The sequence below is a fragment of the Mesoplodon densirostris genome, chromosome 3, assembly GCF_025265405.1.
Source record: "Mesoplodon densirostris isolate mMesDen1 chromosome 3, mMesDen1 primary haplotype, whole genome shotgun sequence".
NCBI classification, from domain to species: domain Eukaryota; kingdom Metazoa; phylum Chordata; class Mammalia; order Artiodactyla; family Ziphiidae; genus Mesoplodon; species Mesoplodon densirostris.
The window spans coordinates 31,450,182-31,477,352 of NC_082663.1; the positions used below are offsets into that span (position 1 = coordinate 31,450,182).

The window sequence follows — 27,171 nt, forward strand, 5'->3', positions numbered from 1 at the left end:
ACAAAAAAAAAACAAAAAAACTTTTTGGGGGGTATTTCTAGGACGGAATACCTAGCAGTTTTATTTTAAACATTTTCAGAGCCACTTCCCAGTTTTAAAATGTTAACATATGGGAAAAAATAAAAACAAAAATCATGGGTCTTTGAACTGAAGAAGAGTGGTAGTAAAAAAATTCCCTGTATAGCACTTAATTGGAAAGTAATGCCTTGCTATATATCATTCAAAAATGCAGAGTTGCTTGTAAACAATTTATTCTTCTCAATGTCCCCAAACAATTAAAATGTGACTCAATTTTCAACATTCAATTTTACATGACATTTTCTAGGCACATGGCAAACTACCCACATACTTAAAATGTACTTTAAATAAAACCTTATATGAACTTATACACAATGTGCTAATTAAACACAAAACTAGAATTATAATAATGAGAATACCAATTTTTAAATTTTTTAAAGAGTTAAACACAAAGTAATAGGATACGGCCAAACTGTTCAACAAGTTCAGGTGGAAGAGGAACTCTTCGAATGGAACTGATCTCTGGCAGGTTGGGAACTGACAGCAAACCGGGTCCTTGTAGAGGATAATCCATATCTGACATGCCAGAAACAGTGGAATTATCTACAAAAAATAAAATAAAATAAAGCATTTATTTAAAATCATAATGTATTGGGCATCAAATGGGCATACAGAAGTATTGCAAGCTACAAAAAAATTGTGCATCTGGTTCTAAAGGTATACGGAGAATAAAGTAGTTCTGATCTGACACAAAGGAGGCCTGAGAAATTCCAGTGTTAAGATGGGGTGCAATTACTGGTTTCAACACTGAACAGAAGGTTATCTTTCACAGAGACTTTCTCCATAAGAAGAGAAATGTTTAGTTCAATAATTTAGAGTGTTTTCCTATTATTTTACTAATCTGAAATGGGAAAAAAATTATAAAACCGCTTTGTTATTCTCAGATAAAAACAACTGTGGACAGGGCTTCCCTGGTGGCGCAGTGGTTGAGAGTCCGCCTGCCGATGCACGGGACGCGGGTTCGTGCCCCGGTCCGGGAAGATCCCACATGCCGCGGAGCGGCTGGGCCCGTGAGCCATGGCCGCTGAGCCTGCGCGTCCGGAGCCTGTGCTCCGCAACGGGAGAGGCCACAACAGTGAGAGGCCCGCGTACCACAAAAAAAAAATAAAAATAAATTAAAAAAAAAAAAAAAACAACTGTGGACAAACAAAATACTGACTGGGGAAAATACAGCATTTCCTTTCCCACTTAAAAATTTAAAGATTAAAACAATCCATGCCTTTTCCCATTATGTATCCACCCCCCACCCTCAGACCAATATACAAATAAAGGCATACCTCAGGTATGTTGTGGGTTTGGTTCCAGACCACTGCAATAAAATGAACATGCCCAGAAGCGAGTCACATAAATTTTTTGGTTTTCCGGTGCATGTAAAAGTTATGTTTACACTATACTGACGTCTAAGAGTGCAACAGCATTATGTCTAAAAAAAACAATGTACACACCTTAATTTAAAAAATATTACTAAAAAATGCTGTCACCTGACAAGGCAGGGGTGCCACCAACCTACTGTTAAAAAAACCAGTATCTGCAAAGCGCAATAAAACAAAGCACAATAAAATGAGGTATGCCTGTAATACCACAAAAGCAATATTTTATTGGGGGGGCAGTGGGAGAGAATCAGACTACTCTATAAACTGCTCTCAACTGGCAACCTTCTCTTCCTCTAAAGCCCAGACACTAAGGGCAAGAGCAGGCTGGTCTATTCAGCCTGTCCTTCCTAGTCCTGAGCAAGGTGTTTTAGTTCTATTTACTATTACTATTTACTCAGGCACCTTTTCAGCCTCTCTAAAGTACAAAGATGTTGGGGGAAACTGACATATAAAACAAATTTTTAAATGTATTATGAAAATTTTTAAAATTTATACAACTAGAGAACAAATGCAATCAATCCCTATGTATTGAGTATCCAGCTTCAGAAATTACCAGTAACATGCCCAGTCATATTTCATATGTCAGTCACTATCCACTTTTTCCCTAATGTATTTTTTGAAGCAAATCCCAGATGTTCCATTTAATCTTAAAACATAATTTTAATAGAACATTACACATGTTAAACTGCAGCAGGAACACAAAGGATGGAGTTAATAACTCTGGTGAGGATATAAACCTCACCAGAGTTATTTCTGGTTGAGAAAGCCTTCACAGAGAAGGTGGTATTTAACGGAGTCTGGAAGAATAGCTTGTCAGGCAAAGAAGAACATTCTAGAAATGATGAAGAGTACATGTAAAATGAAATCCTGAAGAGGGGGTTCTTATGGAAAACCTGTTAAATTTGGTATAACTGGAACAAGGAGGTCGAGAATAGGATGGATGAGGGAGAGGAAATTTGGTTGAAGAGGTACATGTGTGTAAAGGTGGATAGGTTGGACTGGGGTCAGATATGATGATAAGACCAGAATGTATGGACTGTTTTTACACCTTGCTTTCAGAAATAAGGAGTACAAAGGGAAGAGTGCTATTCAGGATGAGAGTTGCTAATAGGCCACTCAGTTCTTTTAAGACAAGCCCACTGGTAAGTAGCTGTCAGGAGTAAATACTCTTTGCTTTGTTTCTGTCTTTTCTCTGATTGTAAGTCAATTAATGACTTTTTATAAATCGTCAGAGCTGTCTTTTAGGTTTACATTGCAGATTAACCTGGTTAGATTATCTTGGTTCTTGCTTACCCCAAATCTTGTTTTTATCTTACTTACTCTTCTCCAATTTCCACCTCACAAAGGGGGTCACTTTTTTTCTAGCAACTTGTGTGATTCTATATGCCTTGAGGAGCCTGGCCTTAATTTAAAACCGATAAACAGAATATTTTACGGACACCTCTCTTTGTTGGCACAAAAATCTGCTTTACCCTCCGTGTTCACCCATCATCAGTGCTGATTTCCCTATCCCCTTCCTTCATTGCGGTGGTAGTTCTTTTTAACACCTTTAAGGACTTCATATTACATTAACTCCATACATAATAAAGCATATCTCTGAGCGAACACAGTAAATTTCCAAATTAACTTCGTATGCTCTTCAATTTTACTCCAACATTAATATGAGGTATTAACAAGGATGAGAATTGGGTCAGGTGAACCTTCTCATCTGGTCTTAGCGATACACACTTGGAGGCCATGAGAAGCTCATTAAGGTTGGAAACTTTGCCTCTTTCTGCTTCAAATGGGGGCTTGCTCCTCATTCCTATCCCCTGAGGTGCCTGTAACGAAGAAAGTGAGAGAAGGAAAAACACTGAAAATGGGCTCTTTTCCGCCCTTCAAAATGCAGCAAACAGCGTTCCAGATCTCAGGATATCTTCGCCGATTCACCCTGCGGATAAGGACCTATTTAGGGAGTCAGACGAGAGTTGACTCGAGAGGGTTGAGAAACAGTCACCAACTGGGCAACGATCACTCACTTGGGGCAGACACCATGAGCAGATCGGAAAGGTCCGGGTACATGCGGTCTTCTTGCAACTGACGGTCGATGAGCCGCCCCGCATTTTCCAAAGCTTCCTGCAGGGCTGCGGCCGACGTGGAGGCCGGCATTGCCGAACCCAGCAAAGAAGACGGCATATCGAAAATCGGAGACAACAGCGACCGGAGAAAGTCAAAAAGCGAGGAGAAATAAGAGAAAAAGCCAAGACGCTAGGTCAGCCCCAAAGCTTAGGGCGCGCGCGCCAAACAAGCGCCCCGGCGCCAGTGCATGACGCACTTCTGGTTCATGGGGCGGGGAATTTGAAGCCAGTTTTTCGGCTCTGGGAAGAGGAAGCTGTTAGAGGGGGCTGGACGTTGAGGGTGGAGCTAGTGAGCGGGAGGTGCTTCGAAGTGGGCTGGCTGGTTGTTCTGGGCGGGAGGGGGAGATCGGTGGTGGGAGTGGAGGAAGGGAGGGAAGGAGGGAGGAAGGGGAAAGGGGAGGGACTGGGGAAGAGGAGAGATGGGACGGGGTCGGTAGGGGTGGGGAGGAGGAGGGAGCGGGGTCCGGGAGGGTGGGAGCCGGTTAGTGCGGGGGCAGCGCAGGCTGCTCGGGTTCTGGTGGGTTTAGCGCGCGCTTGGATCTGAGTGCCTCGAGCTTCGGGGATCGGAAACCGGCAACTGCAACTATTTTGAGTATGCGTGCCAATTTGGTGCTGCAAATAACTTGTCTTCTGAGAGTGGATAGGAGTTGGTAGATGTTTGTTAGAAAAAGTTTACACATAAACCAGAATTTCACTAGAAATATGGGCTTCAGTGTAAATTAAAATTCATCAGGTTTTCTATTTCTGTGTCGTTACCACTTGACTTTGTGGTACGTTACTGTGAAAAATTATGTTTATGGAATCTTCACAGCGTGCAGGGACCTGATGCCTTGCTTTATTTCCCATTTCAGAGGGGAAGCAGGTGGTTCTTATTCACTGCTTCATCCCCAGCACATAGTAGAGGGACTGGTATAGAGTAGGCCACCTAATATATCATCTTCTACAGCAACTGAATTCTGAATTTGTGTCAGGCATTGTACCTGTGCAGGGAATATCAAACTGAAACAGCATTCCTCTTCTCCAGGTGCTTTATGCAGGGACACACAGGCAAAAAAAAAACAGTGTGCATAACCATATTTTGTCTATGGGGTATGTACTAACTGCAGTAAAAGGGTAAGAGAAATGAGTGAGGAGAGGCAGGATGGGCTTCATTTCATGCAGAAGGCAGCTGGAGTGGTTAAAACAAAGCAGTAGTCTTCAAAGAGCAGTCCTTATTTAGAATACTTAGAATTAGTCCTTATTTAGAGTCTCACCTAAGTTACATCCGATTATATTCATAGTTTAGCAAATCAATAGCTGAATTGCTCTGAAGTGGTCTTTTGCTATTTGAATTACTTTTTACTGCCTCAAATAAAGGGTTGACTAAATTTCTGAATATTAAAAATACTGTGATATTACAGATCTATACATATAATTTAAGACTTCATAGCAAGTATACCAAGAAAAATTAGATTTGTATTACCGGCAGATAAATAGGCAGAGGGGTCGCCAGTTGTCAATTTTCTTTTATTTGGTAGACTACAGATTGAAAACTGACAGTCTGTCACAGGGTTGGTTTGTTTTTAATTTGAGACAAAAAAATACAATAGAAAGTTTTCACCTCTACAAATTGGATATCTAACAATACTGGTCTAATAGTCCTGCACACAGCAACAGCATTTCCAAGGGTCTTAAGTCCAAGACCCTCCATTCATTTACATATTGCAATGGCTGCTTTTCAGCTGCAACTGTTGAGTTGAATAGTTGGTACACAGACCACATGGACTCAAAGCCTCAGATATTTACCATCCAGACCTTTATGTGAAAATTTTGCTGAAGACGTCTCAAGAATAAAGATTCTAAAACTTTTGATACCTTTAAAAATTATTAAGGAGGGCTTCCCTGGGGGCGCCTTGGTTGAGAGTCTGCCTGCCGATGCAGGGGGCACGGGTTCGTGCCCTGGTCTGGGAGGATCCCACATGCCGTGGAGCGGCTGGGCCCGTGGGCCATGGCCACTGAGCCTGTGCGTCCGGAGCCTTTGCTCCACAATGGGAGAGGCCACAACAGTGAGAGGCCCACGTACCGCAAAAAAAAAAAAAAAAAAAAAAAAAAAAAAATTATTATGGAGTCCAAAGAGGTTTGGTTTTTGTGTGGATTGTTGAAAAAAAGTTAATCAGTCGATCTAAAAAAGAAATAGAAAATTTTATTTGTGCCAAGCTGAGGATTATAACCCAAAACAACATCTCAGAAAGCTCTAAGGACTGTTCCGCTCATTAGAAGTCAAAACACAGTTATATGTTTTTCGAAACAGAGGGCTGTACATTAAATGATGTATTACTGACAGTTTACACAATCCAGCTCTAACCATCATCTTGGCCACTTTCAAGATCAAGAAGGAACGTTATCTTTTAGGGAGTTGTCTTGATGCTAGGAGAATGTTGCTCTTTATGGTTGAGCAGGTATTTCTGCTGATGGAGGAGCTTTGGTTGATACAAAATGCATATACACAATGCACAGTAGAGGGGAGAGAGGAGGTCAAAAGGCAGAGAAATGTTTTTGTGTTTGAATTTTTCTTGTCTTGCGATAAAATATGAATTTTATTTCATAGGGTTATTTTTGTTAATAATTGCTAATATCTCATAAAAATGAGAAATTTAAAAATAACTTATTTAAAAGAATAAGCCTAATCCTCGTTTATATAAATAACACATATTTTATGAAAAATCGCCATAGTTTCTAAAACTAAACCATTAGTGAGAAGAATGCTGTTATTTTACATTTTTGCAGATCTCTTAAATGTTTGGCTAAATAAGAGATAACCAGATTTCATATCTCTTGTTGTTACTTGTTTAGTTGAAGTCTACGAAGAAAAGGGGGCCTCACAGAGTTATGTAGCTGGAAAAGGGAGTATTTTAATAACCTTTTTAGACACTTGTGAATACTCTCTGACAGCATACCAAAACTTAACAAATGGTAGTCTCTTAGTGGTTAGTTGTGACGTGGAATTTGAAGCCATCTTTAGATTTCTGAGGATTAAGTGTCACCTTGGCAGTAAACGCGTCTCTTGTGGAGCACGGGCTCTAGGCACGTGGGCTTCAGTAGGTGTGGCGCGTGGGCTCAGTAGTTGTGGCTCGTGGGCTCTACAGAGCAGGCTCAGTAGCTGTGGCACACGGGCTTAGTTGTTCAGCGGTATGTGGAGTCTTCCCAGACCAGGGCTCGAGCCGATGTTCGCCGAGTTGGCTGGCGGATTCTTAACCGCTGCGCCACTAGGAAAGCCCCGATAAATACGTCTTACAAAGTAAAAAGTGTTACAGAAACTCCAGATACTATTCCCCTTCCTGTGGGTTCAATTTGAAGCCAGCTTCTGTGGCGCTTATACTCCGCCAGCCCGCTAGGGCGGCGCTGCTTAGGAGGCCTCTTTCCCTCCGCGGAAGGCGCCGCTCTTGGCCTTGGAGGCGAGGCTGACGCTCGGAGGCGATACTTCCTGCCTTGTTTGCCGCTAGTCTTTAGCAGCTGTTTGGGCTGTGGGTGTTGCTGGTTCCGTCGCGGGTGGCAGACCATGGAGCGCCCCGGACCCAGCGGCGGTGGGTTCAGTGAGGCGAGCGCCGGCGGGGTGGGTCGGGCAGGCCGGCGGCTCTGGGGGCGCCGCACTAACAAGGCCTTTTCTCTTTTCTCTTGTCCCAGTGACAGGCTCAGACGCATCAGGACCGGACCCGCAGCTGGCGGTCACCATGGGCTTCACGGGGTTCGGTGAGTGACTGCCCTAGGCATGGTCCCGTTTCATTTTGCAGAGATTTTAAGAGCCGCAGGTTGGGAGGGGGGCCCGAGCTGTCACCTGTGTTCCGCCCCTTCCGCAGTGCTAAGTTCTCATTACTTCAGCTCTAATGTGTTTATCTTGCAATTTTTAGACACAGTCTTCCCCATCCGTTTTCTAACTCCTGCCTATCTCTTGGGACCAGCTCAGGTGACACTTATGAGAAGGCTAGTGAGAAAGAAAGATTGCTTTGTGACCCACGCGGTGGAGGGTGTTGGTTGATGGAGGGAGTTGTCTCTTTGCGTCCTGAGACTGAGCGCTAACCACTGACTGTGGTCTGTAATAAGGTGGCCCTTTTGGCAACAAATGGGCCATTAGGTGATGTTATAATAGTAAATCTTTTATTAAGTTATAGTTGACTTATAATGTCATGTTAGTTTTAGGTGTACAGCACAGTGATTCAGTTATATATATTCCCTTATATATGAATATTCTTTTCCCTTTTAGGTTATTACAAAATATTGAGTATAGTTCCCTGTGCTATACAGTAGGTCCTTGTAGGTTAGTAAGTCTTTTTTGATTCCAGGTTTTCTACTCCAGAATCTTCATTTCAGTCTCTCTTTTGTTCATTCATTTATTCTGGTAATGTCTTGAGCCACAAAACATATTTACTATCTCCTAGGTGGTCATGGCTACAAAAGTACTGTATACTTCTGTAGTATTTTGGTACTTATTTTTGTTTCAGTTCTTTTAAATAGCTTTCTCCCTAATTTCAAAAGGAGCACATGTAAATAGCAGGAAAATATAAAGAACCCAATAAATAAGAAGGAAGAAAGTAAAATCATTCATAATTTCATGATCTAGAAATCAAGCCTTAAAAGTTAGTTTGTTTTCCAGTTTTTCCTGTTGTAAGATCGTATATATGTACAGTTTTATATTATTCTTAATTATATAGAATTTGTTTAATTCTTAATATTTTGAGGATTTTCCCATATTATAAAATGTTTTTCCAAAACATGATGTTTAATGGTTGAATAGTAGATAGAAGTGCTATAATTTGTAATATTTTTAACTTTATCCCACATAGTTTCTTTTATCAGTAATACTAAAATAAACATTTTTATAAATAACTCTTTTATCTCCTTTTGTAAAGGTAGTTTTATGCATATTTCCATAGGGTAGATCTAAAAGAGGGAATAATTTGATAAAAAATACAGATATTAAAAAGTAAATTAAAAAGTAAATTTAAAAAATTGGGCATGTAGCTTTTAAAGCTTCTTGATACATATTGTCATAGTGCTGTTCAGAAAGGTGGTTTCAGTTTATAACAAAGTCAGTAGTGTGTAAGAAAGCCATTTTTACCATATTCTGGCAAACAAACACAGGATAGGTATTATTTTTTTTTTTAAAAAGGCACTAAAAGCAAATACAACACTGCTTCCAAGCAGATTCAGGTTGTCAGAATGTCAGTTCCTTGTGGTTTCCTTATTTCCTTATTGGTTGTCTGGTGGGAGTTTCTTAGCTCTTTTAGATACCTGCATTACTTGTCTTCTTGCCCCCTTCATCTTCAAAGGAACTGCAGCTCTTCTCAAGTTTCAGGTCTCTCTGACTTCTGCTATATCTATTCTGCATCTTTGCATGTAAGGGCTCCTGTGATTAGATTGGGCTGGCCAGGATAATCTCCCAGTTTTTAAGTCCATAACCTTGATTAATATGCAGAGTCCCTTTTACCCTGTAATGTAATATATTCACAGGTTTCAGGGATTAGGATATGAACATTCTCTATTCTGCCTAACACACCAGTGTTGTAGTTTCAAGGAGTAGGGTCTAGATGAATTACAGGAGGATGGGAAAGTTGGCTGGTTAATGTTATTTAGCGATGAGATTGTAATTAAAAATTCCCTGGGAAGTAAACTCTTTCTTCATTGATATTTTATGGTTATTTTGTAGCCCTACTATAAATTAGGTAGACTTAAGTGGTTATTGGTCAGTCAGTAAGTATTTATTTAGTACCTAAAGTTTGGCCAACTTAGTTCAGGAAAATCATAGTCTGCTACTTATTTCTGTTTTAGGGAAAAAAGCTCGCACATTTGATTTGGAAGCAATGTTTGAACAAACTCGAAGAACAGCAGTGGAAAGAAGTCGGAAAACACTGGGTAAGAAGTTCAGTTACTTGCTCTTTTATAGGAATAAATACTGTATCCAGCTTACACCAGTGTCCTACCAGTTATAAAATTATAAGACTGAAAAAAATTTCAAAATTGTTAAAAGACCATATGTGCTGGTTCTTTTGGAAGCAGACGCTTTTTTGTCTTTGTTTTTTTAAACACGATCAAAGTTGCATCTAAACAGGATAAGAAGGTCTGAGAGCTAAAATCTTTTAGTACTGTGAGCTATGAACAAACAAGGATTCAAAATTAATTTATAAGAATCAGAATAGTGGTTTCTTTATTACCTCCTCTCCCCCCCTCTATCTGATTCTCATTTCATTTTTTTCTTTCCTGCTTACAGCGGAACCAGTATTTGGAAGGCTGGGCGAGAGGTGGCTCTCAGAGCTGTGTACACCACTGACCGTTGACCCAGACAGTATAGAAAATTGAGACATACAGTGAATGTGGCTGCTGCTGTTGAATCTCTGCATTAATAAGTTGTATCAGATATTTAATGAAGGCCTTAACTTCCAGACTGTGTGGTTTGATACCAGGTGGTTAGCAATTCTAGATACCACCTCAGGGTCTTAGAAGGAGACTGACTCCTCTACCGCTTTCTTTAGATCTGATTCAGATCATTCTTACACTAGAGAAAGGATAGATGTAACCTGACACAGCAGAAGGGGCTAGAAGCCAGAGACAGGACTCCTGGAAAAATTTAAGTGCATGTTATTCCAGCAGTTGTCATTGTTGGTTTTAAAATGATAAATTGTATAGCAGTAATATCTCATATTTGGGAAGTGCACTTGACATGAAATGTTTTTGGTTTTTGGAAGAATAACAGTTTTTGTTGTGTATGTGTGGTGAAAAGACAGCTAGCTATCTACATATAGTATGTATTTTTTTAAAAAACACTTGCATTTCTACATGCAGTGTAACATAGTAATGAACTCCCGTATACCTATCACACAGATTTAACTACTGTAACAGTTCATGGCCAGTGTTAGTTCCATTTACTTCTCCTCTCAGATTACTTTGACACAAATCCTAGGTACATTATTTCACCCATAAATATTTTAGTATGTCTTTAAGAGATAAGGATTTGGAAAAATCTTAACCAAAATACTGTTACTACACCTAAAAATATTAAATAATTTAATATCAAACAATACGTAAAGACATGCTATCTGCAGCATATACATGAATGCATTATACACTTAATTTTTAAATGTTTTAGTGAACGCGTATACTGTTACAGTGTAACTTTCTTGTATTTACCTCTTTCAGTGTGTGATACAAAATGCTTTGAATAGGGATTGTCTTATTCCCCTACCTAAGTTTTATAGTCCCCAGTACCATGCCTTCCAAGATAGTTTCTCAATATATATTTGTGAAGACTGAATTGAATTTAAAACTGCAGTACTGCCTTTAAAAAAATAAATCCTGCATCTTTGGAGAATGTTTTTAAATGGCATGATGAATAGTAAAGAGTTTGGGATTTGGAGTTGGAGGATGCAGGTTTAAGGGTTAGCCCCACATTCCACTAGATGAATGACATTGGATGGATTTTCAAATTTCAGATCCTTAATTTCCCCATCAGCTTGGTGGCAATAATAATAAGATCTCTCTTAGAAGATTCTTTTTTTTTTTTTTTTTTTTTTTTTTTTTTTTGCGGTATGCGGGCCTCTCACTGTTGTGGCCTCCCCCGTTGCGGAGCACAGGCTCCGGACGCGCAGGCTCAGCGGCCATGGCTCACGGGCCCAGCCGCTCCGCGGCATATGGGATCCTCCCAGACCGGGGCACGAACCCGTATCCCCTGCATCGGCAGGCGGACTCTCAACCACTTGCGCCACCAGGGAGACCCTCTTAGAAGATTCTTGAAGGAATTAAGATGTTGGGCAGAGTACTTTTTAAACAGCAGTGTTATAAATATCACTTTTAATTCCTGTCATTTTTCTTAGTGAAGTATGTATGCATTTAGCACCTAAGAGGAATTCCACTAAAGAGTTATTACATTTTTAAAATTTTGAAAAATTATCTCAAGACCATGTACTCCTATTGATATTTGTGGATGAATTAAATGCATTGAACTTTCTTGATTTAGTGTTACAGTCTTGGATATGGACTGCTGTTTCTACCCCTGATCTAAACTCAAGAATCCAAAGTTTGACTTACTTTTCTTAAAAGAAAAGTTACAAAATTCTGATATGGGCATATTTTATTTAATGATTGGTATTGGAGTCTTTTCCTGGGCTTTGACATCAGACTTGAGGAAAATAAGAACTTTGGTCCCTTTTAATGGCAAGTTTAATTGTCTGTGTATATGGACGTGAAATTTTGGTTGTTAAATGCTCTAACAGAAAGGATGAGTTACTGTAAAACTTCAATAAAATATGTGTTATGTAAAATGTCAGGGAATAATGTTTCAAATTTTTTTGTTGTTAATCTTTTACTTTAAAAAAATTAAGTATATGTTTTGGCTGCATTGGGTCTTGGTTGCTGCACACAGGCTTTCTCTAGTTGCAGTGTGCGAGCTTCTCATTGCTGTGGCTTCTCTTCTTGCGGAGCAGGGACCCTAGGCGCGCAGGCTTCAGTAGTTGTGGCACGCGGGCTCAGTAGTTGGGGCGCGTGGGCTCTAGAGCACAGCCTCAGTAGTTGTGGCACCCGGGCTTAGTTGCTCCAAGGCATGTGGGATCTTCTTGGACCAGGGATCGAACCTGTGTCTCCTGCATTGGCAGGCGGATTCTTAACCACTGCGCCACCAGGCAAGTCCTTGGCTAGTTTGCTGTTAACCTAAATGAGAGTTGCATACATCTGGGGTGCTTTTGCAGAAATGGCTATCCAAAATTGGTAACTATCTGAGAGTAGAGAGTTAACAATAAAATGAGGTACTTGGAAGAATAAAATGAGGTGATGGGGGGTAGGTTAATTCACTTGTTAAGGGAACATGTGGAGCATTTTTACAGTGTTTACAGTGTACTTGGTCCTACGTTCAGTAAAAATATATGAAAATGATCCCCTTGGTCAGGGAGCTACAGTTTATTATGTTTCATTTTGGTTTGTCCTCAGTCAACAATGAGGAAAAAAATATTTTTTTTCCTCAAAAATGTCTTTTCTTTTTTTTTCTTCTTTTATGAAGCAGCAGGTGACAGCAGAAGCCTCTCTGAATAGAAAATCCTTACTATTGTTAAAAAAAAGTTAAATTTTAAATTAAAAAGTTAGATCTTCACCAGGATGGGGCACATAGCTTGGAGTATTCATCCTCTGGGAAGGAACTCTAGTTAGGTGGGTGGGTCATAGTTTCCAGATAGTCTGGTGACAAGTAAGCAATGAAGGGCTGTACTTTATGGCCCATTGGAGAGAGAGGCAGGCTCACTGTTTTATAAGGTAGGTGGTAGTCGCTGGATAATTTTACAGTCTCTAGAAAGTCTGGTCACATCAAGGAAAGTTGCAGTTGTGGAGCCTCAGTTCACTGCTTTGAGGCTTAATAGCTCTATTCTCTGCCTTGGATTCGTCAACTATAAAGTGAGGATAGTAGTATCTACTTCAACTGTATTGTATAATTGAAATTTGCTAGGATAGTAGAACTTAAATGTTATTCCCCCCCCCAAAAAAAAGGTAAATATGTGGGGTGATGGTTGTGTTCATTGACTCCATGGGGAGAATTCTATCACAATGTATTTTTGTACCAAATCATCACATTGTGCACTTTACATATCTCACAGTTTTATTTGTCAATTATACTCCAATAAAGGTGAAGAAAAAAAGTTTCTACTTCAGGGATTGTTATGAAGATTAAAGGAGTTAATTTTTTTTAACATCTTTATTGGAGTATAATTGCTTTACAATGGTATGTTAGTTTCTGCTGTATAACAAAGTGAATCAGCTATACATATACATATATCCCCATATCTCCTCCCTCTGCGTCTCCCTCCCAGCCTCCCTAGACCACCCCTCTAGGTGGTCACAGAGCACCGAGCTGATCTCCCTGTGCTATGTGGCTGCTTCCCACTAGCTATCTGTTTTACATTTGGTAGTATATATAAGTCCATGCCACTCTCTCACTTCATCCCAACTTACCCTTCCCCTCATGTCCTCAAGTCCATTCTCTATGTCTGCGTTAAAGGAGTTCATTTACAGGAAATGCTTAAAACAATACCTAGTACATAGCATAGTAAGCTCCATGTATTAGTTGCTATTATTTTTGTTAAATTAAGGTTGATATTAAGATGCTAATGGTTACTTTCAAAGAAGTCATAGAAGACCTAATAAAAAATTGCTTAAATAAGAAAGGTTTAGTATTGCACTATGACAAGAACTCTGGAGTGGGGCTGTTCTGTCTTCTGCGTCCTGATATGAAGGACATGAAGTTTTTTCCCCTTTTTTCTGTTTTGCCAGCTTTAGAGTGTTGGCTTGTCCTAAGCAGACTGTCCTCATGTCTCAAAATTTTGTCAGCTAAATTTTGTTACATGCAGGTGACCACCTCCACAGGCTGAAAGGAGACTTCTATGTAACACTTTTGAGGAGCAAGAAAACCTTTCTCAAATGTACCTTCAGCTGACTTCCCCTCACATGTTATTAGCCGGTATTAGTGTGGCACATCAGTTGCAATAAACAGCCATTGCAAGACCACTATGGTTGACCTGGAATCAAACTTCAGCCCTCCTGGGCAGGGCGGGGCCCAGCAGCTCCTGAAACACAGTGTTGATTCTTACCTAGGGAGAACTGTGGTTTTCTTAGCAAGGAGAAAGTGAGAAGTGGCTGTTGTGTAGGTGGCTAATAATGTGCCTTAGTATCGTTTCCTGATTAGGGTCAGAACTGCCCCTAAGACCTGAGCCTACAGTCCAAGTGTGGCCTTCCCCACTTCACTCTCCAATCCCCCCTCACCCTAGAGGGAATGGAGGGAATGTCTGGAGAAGCAGGATGAAGGTAGGAGCCCAGCAGGCTCACTCTTAAATTTGGGCATTATCCTTCTCTTATTGTTTTCAGCCTCCTCCAGCATCAGAGTGCCAAATTGTTAACTCCTAACCCAGCCCAGTGGAGAGCACAAAAAAATTAACCTGAGCTATGCCTTACCTCTTCCCGGAGAGTTTTATCTTCCATGTTTGAAACAAAAGACTGGTTGTTGACACTAGTTGCTGCCTATCTCCTTGTTACTCATCCTCTACATCCTAGCAACAAAAGGCCTAAAGAGTACAACATTCCAATTAATAAGTGCCCTTTGATACCACTTAACTTTGGGTGTATTATTCTTCATTATTAAGAAATAAATGTTAAAGATTATCTCAGGTTATTGAGGATGGTGGCAATTGAGAACAAGCCTTATTCATATAATTAATTTCCTTCCTATGTGCTTCCCGCCCCAATTGTTGAGTGAGATTATCAGAGGAGAAAGATAAGATTTCCTTGGATAAATTTTTTTTGTCTTTCCAAGGTAGACAACTCTGGAAACTAAATGTAATTCAACTTTCCTCATAATTTTGGTAGGAAGTCTCTGACCAAAAATCCAGTTTGGGAAATTCATAAAGGAATGAAGTACTGAATTTTTGGTTTAAAACATTAAAAGTAAAAGGTGAGATTACCTAAAATCTTACCTTTGAATACTTTCTTCTGGTCACTTGCCACATCTTTTTACATAGTACAGTCATGGTTCATACACTGTTCACGTGTTAATTTTGCTTAGCATATCTGTTTATATTTTCTCAGATTTGTACATTTTCCATTACTATTTTTTTTTTTTTTGGCTGTGCTGTGTGGCTTGTAGGATCTTAGTTCCCTGACCAGGGATTGAACTCAGGCCACTGCAGTGAAAGCACTGAGTCTTAACCACTAGACTGCCAGGAATTTCTCTTCTATCACTATTTTTATTGGCTGTATTTCATATTATGTTGATACACAGTAAACTTCAATTATTTTCTCAGTGTTGGGCATTTAGATTGATAATTTTTTTGCTGTTACTGGTAACATGTCTATGTTACATCTTTGTAACTATGTTAATTTATAGTGTTTTAAATAATAACAAATTTTGAAGCCTAACTGTTGAAAAAATTTTATAATCTTTTCAGAAGCAAGAGAAAAAGAGGAAGAAATGAACAGAGAGAAAGAATTAAGAAGGCAAAGCGAAGATCTTGAACCAACATCTTCAGGCTCAAATGTGGCCAGAGATGGCTCTAAATCATCTTCCAGGTGCTTGTCTTTCTCAAAAGAATGCTTTTAAACTACCTTTTTCCAGGCGTTCATAACACAATTTAGGCAAAGTTCCTGATACTAAAAGCTTGCATAATTTCTCCCATTTCAGGCAATTGTGTATGTCTAGGATCAGGAAAAAGTCATTTGTCACACTGTAAATCAATTGACTTTTTCTAAAGTATTCCAGATGTAGTATTAAAATCTATGCCTTTTGACTGCAGAGCATAACTATGTAAAGTTGGAAAGATGTTGACAAGTTTATTATTTTTTTCATGTTTATTTTGTCATTTACATCTTTTGTCCCTTTCCCCAGACTCTGCATTCATAACCTTTTTTGGTAGGATCCTTTATGGAAATAGATAATAAGAAAGAATATAAATAGAGGCACATTATAAAGTTTATCGACTTAGAGGAGAAAGCAGCCATTAAAATTACTTTAAATTGAAATTTAATACTATGTAACTTAATTACTAAGAACTTTAAACAATATAAATAAGTATATAGATATCAAATCTGGGTAGAATAATATGAGAATTCTAATGTTGTTTAGATATATATATATATATATATATATATATATATATTTTTTTTTTTTTTTTTTTTTTTTTTTTGCGGTATGCGGGCCTCTCACTGTTGTGGCCTCTCCCATTGCGGAGCACAGGCTCCGGACGTGCAGGCTCAGCGGCCATGGCTCATGGGCCCAGCCGCTCCGCGGCATGTGGGATCTTCCCGGACCGGGGCACGAACCCGTGTCCCCTGCATCGGCAGGCGGACTCTCAACCACTGTGCCACCAGGGAATAATCAAATTGGTTACATAAACTATTCATGGCAAATTTCACCAGTGGATTTCATTATTTCCTCTTTTTACAGTAAAAAAACATAAAATATCTAAATACACAAAATATCACTTATACTATGTAATTTTATTTTTTGTTCACCCAGAAGGTGCATTCTTTGGTATCTCAGTCTAGGCTCTTGAGCAGAATATCTTTCCATAAGAGTGTTGGTTAGGGCTTCCCTGGTGGCGCAATGGTTGAGAGTCCGCCTGCCGATGCAGGGGGCACGGGTTCGTTCCCTGGTCTGGGAAGATCCCACATGCCGCGGAGCGGCTGGGTCCGTGCGCCATGGCCGCTGAGCCTGCGCATCCGGAGCCTGTGCTCCGCAACGGAAGAGGCCACGGCAGTGAGAAGACGGCATACTGCAAAAAAAAAAAAAAAAAAGAGTGTTGGTTAGTCTTTTCTATAGCTTCTCTTTGCGGAGGGAGGGGATATCTATATGGGACTACAAGTCTGGTTCTCCCTTTTCATAGACGACACGTAAATGAATGGGCTTATCTGTGTTCAGTAAATCTTTAAAAAACAAACACTGGGCCAAAGTTTACCAACCCCTGCTATAGAGTGTCCTTTCTTTATATTAGTCAAAAAATTCAGTTTAGCATTATCTATGGTTTTATATCAGTTATCAGTCTCACAATGTCCTTGGGTTTCAATATGATAGGGAAAAAACCCCTTTTTCCTAAGAGGAACATTTAGTATTTACCTTTAGTTTCTTACTTTTGGGATGATTTAAGATGTCAAAAAACTACTGTTGTGTTTTTGGAAATTTATCTTATTGCTAAGGTTTTGACAAACAAATGATTCCATTAATTGAAAATTGTAAAAATTTCAGTAGTTTCATTGATTCTGTTTTTTCTGCAATACTAACTTTAAAGTCCAAAGATAAAGAACGTGCAGTATTGGTATTGAGAATAAATTTTATTGATATAACAAAACCCAGCATTACTTTTGTCATTAGTGATTAAAATTACAGAACTACTGTTAAGATTATAATTACAGATCTTCTTGACTTATGATGGGGTTATGTCCAGATAAACCCATCATAAATTGCAAATATTATAAGTTGAAAATGCATTTAATACACCTAACCTACTGAATATCAAAGCTTAGCCTAGTCTACCTTAAACATGCTTGGAACACTTATATTAGCCTACATCTGGGCAAAACCATAGAACACAAAGCCTATTTTATAATAAAGTATTGGCTATCTCATGTAATTTATGAAATACTATACTAAAGTGAAAAACAGAATGGTTGTATGGGTACAGAATGGTTGTAGGTGTACTGATTGTTTACCCTGATGATTGCGTGGCTGACTGGGAGCTGTGGCTTGCTGCCACTGCCCAGCATCATGAGAGAGTTTGGTACCGTTTATCGCCAGTCCTGGAAAAGATCAAAATTCAGTGCATGGTTTCTACTGAATGCGTATTGCTTTCACACCATTGTAGAGCTGAAAAATCGTTAAGTCTAAATTGTAAGTGGGGACCATCTATATCAAATATAAAGATAGAAATGATCATCAAGAAAAATAAAATAATACAACTTTATTACAGTATTTTGTTGATCAAAAGAATGGAAGTTTACTTATCCCTGTTTCAGAAGGCCTCGAATGAATAATCCATGGCAGATGAATAAGCCCGTCAGAAGCTTAACTGAGACTATATTAATATCAGATATATTTTATGTAGATTTTCTATCTCTGTTATAGGAGTCTTTAAGCTATTTCTGCTTAAGCATTGAATCATGTTACTATGAAATAATTTCACTGTGGCTAAATTAAATTTGAAGTCCGTTTTTAAAAAATAGCCATTTTAAGAACATCTTTAGGGACTTCCCTGGTTGCGCAGTGGTTAGGAATCTGCCTGCCAATGCAGGGACATGGGTTCGAGCCCTGGTCCGGGAAGATCCCACATGCCCTGGAGCAACTAAGCCCGTGCTCCACAACTACTAAACCTGGGCTCTAGAGCCCGCGAGCCACAACTACGGAAGCCCACGTGCCTAGAGCCCGTGCTCCATAACAAAAGAAGCCACCGCAATGAGAAGCTGGCGCACCGCAACGAAGAGTAGCCCCCGCTCGCCACAACTAGAGAAAGCCCGTGTGCAGCAACAAAGACCCAGCGCAGCCCAAAATAAATAAATTTTTAAAAAAAGAACATCTTTATTCACTACAAGTTGTAGTCCAAGATATTTTCTTTCTTTTTTTAAAATTTATTTATTTATTTTTTGGCTGTGTTGGGTCTTTGTTGCTGCACGCGGGCTTTCTCTAGTTGCGGCAAGCTACTCTTCGTTGCGGTGCGTGGGCTTCTCCTTGCGGTGGCTTCTCTTGTTGCGGAGCACGGGCTCTAGGTGCGTGGGCTTCAGTAGTTGTGGCACGTGGGCCCTAGAGCGCAGGCTCAGTAGTTGTGGTGCACGGGCTTAGTTGCTGTGCAGTATGTGGGATCTTCCCGGACCAGGGCTCGAATCCGTGTCCCCTGCATCAGCAGGCGGACTCTCAACCACTGCGCCACCAGGGAAGCCCGACAAAAAATTTTTGTTATGGAGTTTGTCATACATATAAAACTTTAGATATCCTTCATTTAAAGTAAAGAGAACAATGAAACAAACATCCAGCATGTGAGACAGTTGTAGAGCTTTATCAGTGCTTTGAAATTCTACTCCTTTGCTCCACAAGGGAAACCTTCCTTGTATTTATCTTTCCCTCCTCTTTTTAATAATTTTATTATATATGAGTGTATTCCTAAATACATGTTGTTTTGTATGATTTCTATTTTATATAGATGTCATTAATGCTTTAATGAATGTATTTTTCCAATTTGCTTTTTTTATTCAACAAGAGGTTTTTCACATTCGTGTTGACAAGTGAATCTATAGTTCATTTCATTTTCAGTGCATTTTAGTTTTCCACTTAGAACTATATTACAGTTTATCCATTGTCTAGTCAGTTTAGGTTGCTGTTTTTCTATACTATTATAAAATATGCTTTTAGAGATCTCCTTATAGCTATCCTCTGTTTTACTGTACAAAAGTTTCTTTAGAGTATATACCTAGTAGTGGACTTGCTAGGTCTTTGAGTAAGTACACATTTATCTTTAGATTTGGCTCAGTTGTTTTCTAAAGAGTTTGTACCCACTTACTTTCCCAGCAGCAGAGTGTAAGAGTTCCCGTTGCTCCACATCCTCATCAACAGTTGTTACTGTTAGACATTTTTATTTGTGCCAATCTGATTGTTGTGAGGTGGTATCCTTATAGTGTTCATTTGCATTTTGATGATTACCAGCGTGGTTGTACATCATCATTTCAAAAGTTTATTGGTCATATATTTTTTCTTCTGAAGATATAGTAAGAACTGTGTCTTCTGCAAGATTTTCTGTCAGGTTCCTTGTGTTCTCCCCTTAATTGGTGGTTTACTATTACTATTTTTTTGTTTTTCAGTGGTATTTTTTAAAAAAATAAGTTTCAAATGTTAATATATTCTCATTTTAACCTTTTCTTTTGTGATGTGTGCTTTTGTGTTTTGTTTAAGAAATGAGTCCTTACTCTGAGGACATAAAGATAACTTTCTATATTTTTATCTAAAGTTTTTAAGTTTTGTTTTCCATATTTAGGTCTTAAATCAACATAGGATTAATTTTTTGTGGATAATGTAAAGATGTTATTCATTTTTATTTTTTGCTTCATATGAATAATCAATTTCCCCAGCCCCTTTATTTTTAATTTAAAAAAATTTAGTAGAGTTTTTTTTAGAGCAGTTTTAAGTTCACAACAAAATTGAGCCGAAGGTACAGAGAGTTTTCCATATATCACCTGGCCCAGTACATGCATAGCCTCCTCCATTATCAACAGCCCCCACCAGAGTGGTATATTTGTTACAGTTGGTGAACCTACACTGACACATCTTCATCACTCAGAATCCAGAGTTTACATGAGGGTTCACTCTTTGATGTTGTACCTTCTGTCAGTTTGCACAAATTTGTAATGATGTTTATCCACCACTATGGTATCAATCAGAGTAGTTTCACTGCCTTCACCATCCTCTGTGTTCCACCTCTTCATCCCTCCCTCCCCACAAACCCTTAGCAACCACTTATCTTTTAAATTTTTATCGAAGTAGGGTATACACATTACAAAGTCAAACATTATAAAGTCTCATTTCTCCCTGCTCATGATTCTTGCTTCCCAGAGGAAATGATTAAAAATTGTTTTAACATTTTTTTTCTTCAATTTACCTCTGTATTTCTAAATGTTTTATTTTACTATGGTGTCTTGATTTTTTGAATTGGGGCAAAAATGTTTTTAACATAAGAATTTCCATTTTAAACAATTTGAAGTATACAGTTTAGAGGCATTAGTAATGTTTATAATGTTGTACAGCCATCATCACTATTTCCAAAAATGTTATCACTCCAAACAGAAACTTTAGCCATTAAGCAGTAATTCCCCTTCTCTCATTGATGAACACTTGGGTTTCCATCTTTTGGGTATTGTAAGTGCAGTGAACACTGACATACAAGTATCTGTTTGAGTCTTTGATTTTAATTCTTTTGGGTATTTGCCTACGAGTGAAATTTCTGGGTCATATGGTAATTTTATGTTTAGCTTTTTGAAAAACTGCCAAGCTGTTTTCCACTATGGCTGCCCCATTTTACGTTCTCAGCAGCAACGTGTGAGGGTTCCAATTTCTCCACGTTCTTGCCATCACTTGTTACTTTCCATTTTTTGTTTTGTTTCTATTATAGTCATCCCTGTAGGTGAGAAGTGGTATCTCCTTGTAGTTTTTTTTTTTTTAAATATATTTATTTATTTTTGGCTGTGTCAGGTCTTGGTTGCTGCTTGTGGGACCTTTCGTTGCAGCATGCGGGCTTCTCTCTAGTGGTAGTGTGTGGGCTCCAGAGCACATGGGCTCTGTAGTTGGGGCACGTGGGCTCTCTAGGTGTGATGTGTGGGCTTAGTTGTCCCGCTGCATGTGGGATCCTAGTTCCCCGACCAGGGATTGAACCCACGTCCCCTGCATTGGAAGACAGATTCTTAACCATTGGACCACCAAGGAAGTCCCTCCTTGTAGTTTTTATTTTCATTTCCCTAATGTCTAATGATGTTGAGCATTTTTTGATATGCTTATTGATCATTTGTATATCTTCTTTTGAGAAATGCATATTCAAGTCCTTTGCCCATTTAAAAATTGTGTTGTTTGTATTTCTGTTGTTAAGTTATAGGAATTCTTTATACATTTTGGTTATTAACTCATCAGATATGTGATCTGCAAATATTTTATTCATTCTTTAGATTGTTTTTTTACTTTCTTAATAATATCCTTTGATGCATGAAAGCTTTTAATTTTGGTGAAGTCCAACTTACCTATTTTTTCTTTTTGTTGATCTTGTTTTTCATGTCATATCTAAGAAGCCATTGCCAAATTATAGGTCATGAAGATTTCTCCTGCTTTCATCTAAAAAAACATAGCTTTAGCTCTTACATTTTGCTTATTGATCCATTTTGAGTTCATTATGTATATGATGTGAGGTAGGGGTCCAACTTTTTTTGTTTTTGTTTTATTTTTGACCCATCTTGGTGATTCTTTTTTTTGTTTTTTTTTAAATAAATTTATTTTATTTATTTTTGGCTGCATTGGGTCTTTTTTTTTTTTTTTTTTTCTTTTTGCGGTATGTGGGCCTCTCACTGTTGTGGCCTCTCCCGTTGCGGAGCACAGGCTCCGGATGCGCAGGCTCCGGACGCGCAGGCCCAGCAGCCATGGCCCACGGGCCCAGCCGCTCCGCGGCACATGGGATCCTCCCAGACCGGGGCACGAACCCGCATCCCCTGCATCGGCAGGCGGACTCCCAACCACTTGCGCCACCAGGGAGGCCCTGCATTGGGTCTTTGTTGCTGCTCGTGGGCTTTCTCTAGTTGCAGCAAGCGGGGGCTACTCTTCATTGCGGTGCATGGGCTTCTCATTGCAGTGGCTTCTCTTGTTGTGGAGCACGGGCTCTAGGTGGGCAGGCTGCAGTAGTTGTGGTGCGTGGGCTTCAGTAGTTGTGGCTTGCGGGCTCTAGAGCGCAGGCTCAGTAGTTGTGGCGCACGGGCTTAGTTGCTCCATGGCATGTGGGATCTTCCCAGACCAGGTCTTGAACCTGCGTTCCCTGCATTGGCAGGCAGATTCTTAACCACTACGCCACCAGGGAAGTCCCGTCTTGGTGATTCTAATGTGTAACGTAAGGTGTGATTCCAGAGTAGTTTTCTGTTTTATTTTATGAGTGTTCAGCATTCATTATATGGTGATCATTTTCTTCACTGTTTTTTTTAAATGCACACTTATTATATATAAGTTACTTATTATAATTTGAATTCAGTTCTGGAATTGGTCTTCTGCTCTCTTGGCTGTATTTCATTTGGGCCTATATATTTTAAGTATGTTTCATGTTAGTTTTTCTCCTTTGTAGCATGTTGAGAGTCTGTTTCACAATGCATACAGATAATTTAAAAAACGTCTACAATGTTGTTAAAATTTGGTTTAGAGAAAGACAGTAATCTAAAACTACCCTTTTTATTGGCTTAAAGAAATATTATATGGGTGTAAGTTATCATTCAGAAATCAATTACTGAGAAGAAATACGTCATTTATCCTATGAAAAATAGCTGTAGGATAGTAGAGAAATACTGATATACTCCAGATTTGTAAGGTAGGAATCATTTAGACATTTGCACTTCCTTTTAATAAAGTAGTACCAGAAACAATGAATTTTGCCTATGAATTTAATGAAATTGTACAACCATACATCTTATTTAATGCCTAGCTAAAATCTCACTTAAAAAGTCAGGTGGAAAAAAAAGTCAGCTGAGGAAAACGTTAGGATTGACTCAACTGTTTTCTCGTTGAGTACATATTGTTTCTCAGGCTCTGGTTCATATTTGGGTACCACATTGAATCAAGGCATATTTTAAACATGGAATGTATTGTGTTTTCAGTCAGGGACATTTTTGGACATAATTTCATGGACTTTGTTTCTCAGGATATTGAAAATGTTAAAAATGGTTCATTTTTTTTTGGCTTGTGCACATTAGCAGCAAAAAGCCAGAAGCAGAATTAGAAGCTTATACATTCTATCAAGTTTCATGTGGGTATTAGGCCTGCATAATCAGCCATGAAATCTATATGGATCTGTTTAGTTCTCAGTTCAATGATTATTTTTGAACTGGTTAACTGGGTTAAAGCATGGGTGCTAAGGGTTAACATTTCAATTTAGAGCTCTCTGTGGCCTTAATTTTGCATTAAGGAAGTCTGACTTGTAACCAGTACAGTCAGAAATTTGTGATCTGATCACAAGAGAGAAAATTTGGGAGCATGAATACTTTAATACAAATTTATTCAGTAATTCAAGTATTTATTGAACATTTCTGTGGGTTAGGCACTGCTTTAAAAATTGGGGGTATAGCATTTAACAAGTCAGATGAGATCTCAGCTCATATTGCTGTGGGGACATTTGAGGGGATGGATAACAGATTACAAACAACTAAATAACTAATCAAACAATATAATTTAGCAATGTACATAATAAAGACCATCAAAGTAAGGTAATTAAGGTAATGGTGACTGATGGGGGTGTGTTTGAAAGTTTAGAAAGGGGTGTGTGTCTGAAGGCCTCTTTGAGGAGGTGACATTTGAGGAGAACTGAATGATGAGAAAGAGGCCATGTAACAAGTGTTTTAGCAGAGGGAGCTGCGAGTGCAAAGACCCTCAGGCTGAACCAAGCTTCAAGTGTTTGGTTATGAAGAAGGCCTGTGGGGCTGGAGCACCTTGAGCTTAACTGTTGAAAAAAAGAGATATTCTCTTTATGGAGGTTTGCTAGCTCCTGTCTTTGTATAAGGATAACATGTATGTGAGTATGTATTCCTTTTAATATTGAACCTAGATGAAAATAAAAAGAAAAATCCCATTTTTTTTTCTTCAGTAGATATTGACTGCCTATGTCAGGCATCATGTAGGTGCTAGAGCCACAGCAATGAACACAACAGACAAATTTCTGCTTTCATTGAGCTTATATTCTAGAGATACTTCATTAGAAGGCAGTGACACTTTGAATCCTAGAAAATATTTGATAGATTAATTGATACAATTAGGAATGCAATTCTCCACCTTTTGGGATGGGGTGGGAGGTAGGGGGATGGTGGATGGTGGTGGCTTCGGAATGTATAGAGGTGTTTCATATAGACTTTAATGAGAGTGTGTAATAGTCCTCAGGTGTGTTGGGTAGGAAAACAGTTGAGAATCAATATGATACTCCCTAGGGTAAGGTATCTTTACAATCCAGGACAGCTATCAATATGTTTAACATTCTAGCAACTCAGCAAACTTGGATTAGCACTGAGAAATAATTTGTATTTCAGAAAATATATTGAAACATTTTGACAGTAATATTAACTTTCTTACACGACTGACTTTGCTTACTCCTATGGCAAACAGTGATCGTATTCACATATAGTGAATAGAAGCATGGGTTATCTCAGTAGTTTTCTTTCTTATGGTGTAGTATCTAGTAGTTTTTCTTCCACATTCCAGTTGTTCTGCTGGCTCTTTATGAATGAGGATTATCTGATGGGCCTCTAACATGTAATTGCTCTGAGCTTTTGTCTCTGACTTTATATTTAGGCAAGATAGATAAAAGAAGTTTTTTTACTTTCTTTAGGTGAAATAATATTTGAGTCACACATTCAATGTTTGAATTACAAATTTAAAAACATTTAAAAAACTCAGTTGTTAAAAGGAGAGTCAGGGTTTCCTGAGAAATCAGTATTATCTCCAGAGTACGTTCTTTGTTTCAGCAAAGGCAATGAGTTTCTGTTTCTGTATTTTCAGGGATACAAGCAGCAGTGAAAGTGAAGCGAGTTCTGAATCTTCTGATGATGAGTTAATTGGCCCCCCTTTACCCCTTAAAATGGCAGAAGAACCAGTTAATCATATGGAGGAAGATATCCTCGGTCCTTTACCTCCACCTCTTGGTGAAGATGTGGAAGAAGAAGAAGAAGAAGATGATGATGATGATGATGATTCAGAAGAGGAGGAAGTAAGTATTTCAGTAGTAATTTAAGAATTCAGTGGAGTAGTGTCTTTTAGAGTAATGTAGAGATCAGTTCCCTGCTAGACAGTTATTCATGAATGAGATCAAATAAAAAAAAATCTGAGTTTACTCCTAAAACCCCCTGTTGAAAGAACTCTAAAGAATGTATTTCAGGATAAAGAAGTAGAACTCAAAAATAATAAATGGACAGTAGGAAGCAATGTGTTAAAAAGCTAATAAACATTTTGTTAAGTTTATGTAGCCTTGAGTGTAATGTTGATGATGAATAAATCTGGGAAGATTTAAAAATAAAGTGGATCTAATATTATTTTGAACAATAATGTGGAAGATAGGAGAGTGGAATCAGTTCAATCATTTTGAAGTCATATTATTTGGGCGAAGGCTAGAGATGTTAGTTAATTTTAGATTAGCTTAGGTCAAGTTGCAAGTTACAATTTTAAGAGTAAATGCCCAAAAAATAGAAATTGTGTAACCTCCAAAATAGTAAAAGGAAAAACATATAAAGAAAACCATTGATGTACTTTGTATTTTTGATACCTAGAATGGATCTTTTTTTAATACCACCTTTCTCTATGTGACAGATTATTTTCAGTAATAATTATGAGTTGAAACAAATAATAATGGCCAGAAGAGAAACTGACAGCCTTTGCAGATCTGTCAGTGACTTCATCAAAATGGACATTCTTTGTTTATTTGTGTTTACTACACAGTATACCAAATTTGTCATTCTATGTCTATTCATAGTTTATTAAAGAAAGCTTTTCATGCACACATGTGTATGTGTGTGTATGTAAAATTAGGAAAAGAGGAACGTAAGGATAAATCAGGCAGTTTCATTAAAAATTTTGTTTTACAATAAATCCCTGAAACTGCAGTGTTGACCATATCATTTTTCTTTTGATGTCAGTCCTAGTGGCTTTTTTTTTTTTTTCTTTTTGCGGTATGCGGGCCTCTCACTGTTGTGGCCTCTCCCATTGCGGAGCACAGGCTCCGGACGCGCAGGCCCAGCGGCCATGGCTCACGGGCCCAGCCGCTCCGCGGCATATGGGATCCTCCCAGACCGGGGCACGAACCCGTATCGCCTGCATCGGCAGGCGGACTCTCAACCACTGCGCCACCAGGGAGGCCCCCTAGTGGCTTTTAAATATCTCTGTTCTTAAAACACTTTCACTAAAATTTCTTCTTCCAGAAAATCCATCATTTTCTAATATATTTGGTAAAAACTTCTAAAGTTTCTTCTGTAAAAATCAGAGAAAATGGCTAAATAATGACATATGTTGTCATTAAATGGCCCACTGCTTTAGAATGTTTTTGATGAAAACAATTGAGGTGTTTAAACATTCCCATTTTGAATTCTTCTGCCGACCTAGTCTACCATCTTTTGTCTTTTCCTCCTGGCCTTGAAAGTATAGCAGAATGGAAGACCCTTTTTGTTTCTTTGACTTTATAATCATTGTTTATTTTGAACCTACTGTTTAAATGCAAGAACATGAAGTACACCAGGGATTGGAGATATGAAACCACCCTTGAAGTAAGCTTGAATGATTCTGAACCATTACAAATATTATCTGAACATGTGTGTAGCTGAGTATATTTGTGCATGTATGTGGTGCAGATAGT

General features: G+C 38.7%; 2 protein-coding genes across 3 annotated transcripts in view; one reads left to right on the forward strand and one right to left on the reverse strand.

Annotated features, from left to right (window-relative positions):
* The window catches only part of NUP155 (nucleoporin 155), a 64,362-nt gene extending 60,590 nt beyond the window's left edge, over nt 1–3,772 (reverse strand). Inside the window, exons 1-2 of the mRNA XM_060092818.1 lie at nt 3,470–3,772; nt 484–621 (exon numbers count right to left, since the gene is read on the reverse strand). Of these exons, the coding sequence (XP_059948801.1) occupies nt 484–621; nt 3,470–3,626 (295 nt within the window). The 5' untranslated portion in view covers nt 3,627–3,772. The remainder of the gene's footprint in view (nt 1–483; nt 622–3,469) is intronic.
* A 3,257-nt stretch (nt 3,773–7,029) lies between these two features.
* Nucleotides 7,030–27,171, forward strand: part of WDR70 (WD repeat domain 70) — a 318,511-nt gene continuing 298,369 nt past the window's right edge. The window contains exons 1-5 of one of the 2 annotated variants that reach the window (XM_060092819.1): nt 7,030–7,131; nt 7,232–7,297; nt 9,374–9,457; nt 15,517–15,637; nt 25,329–25,536. In XM_060092819.1, coding sequence (XP_059948802.1) covers nt 7,107–7,131; nt 7,232–7,297; nt 9,374–9,457; nt 15,517–15,637; nt 25,329–25,536 — 504 coding nt within the window. In that variant the 5' untranslated portion in view covers nt 7,030–7,106. The remainder of the gene's footprint in view (nt 7,132–7,231; nt 7,298–9,373; nt 9,458–15,516; nt 15,638–25,328; nt 25,537–27,171) is intronic. The other variant, XM_060092820.1, reaches the window with a different exon arrangement.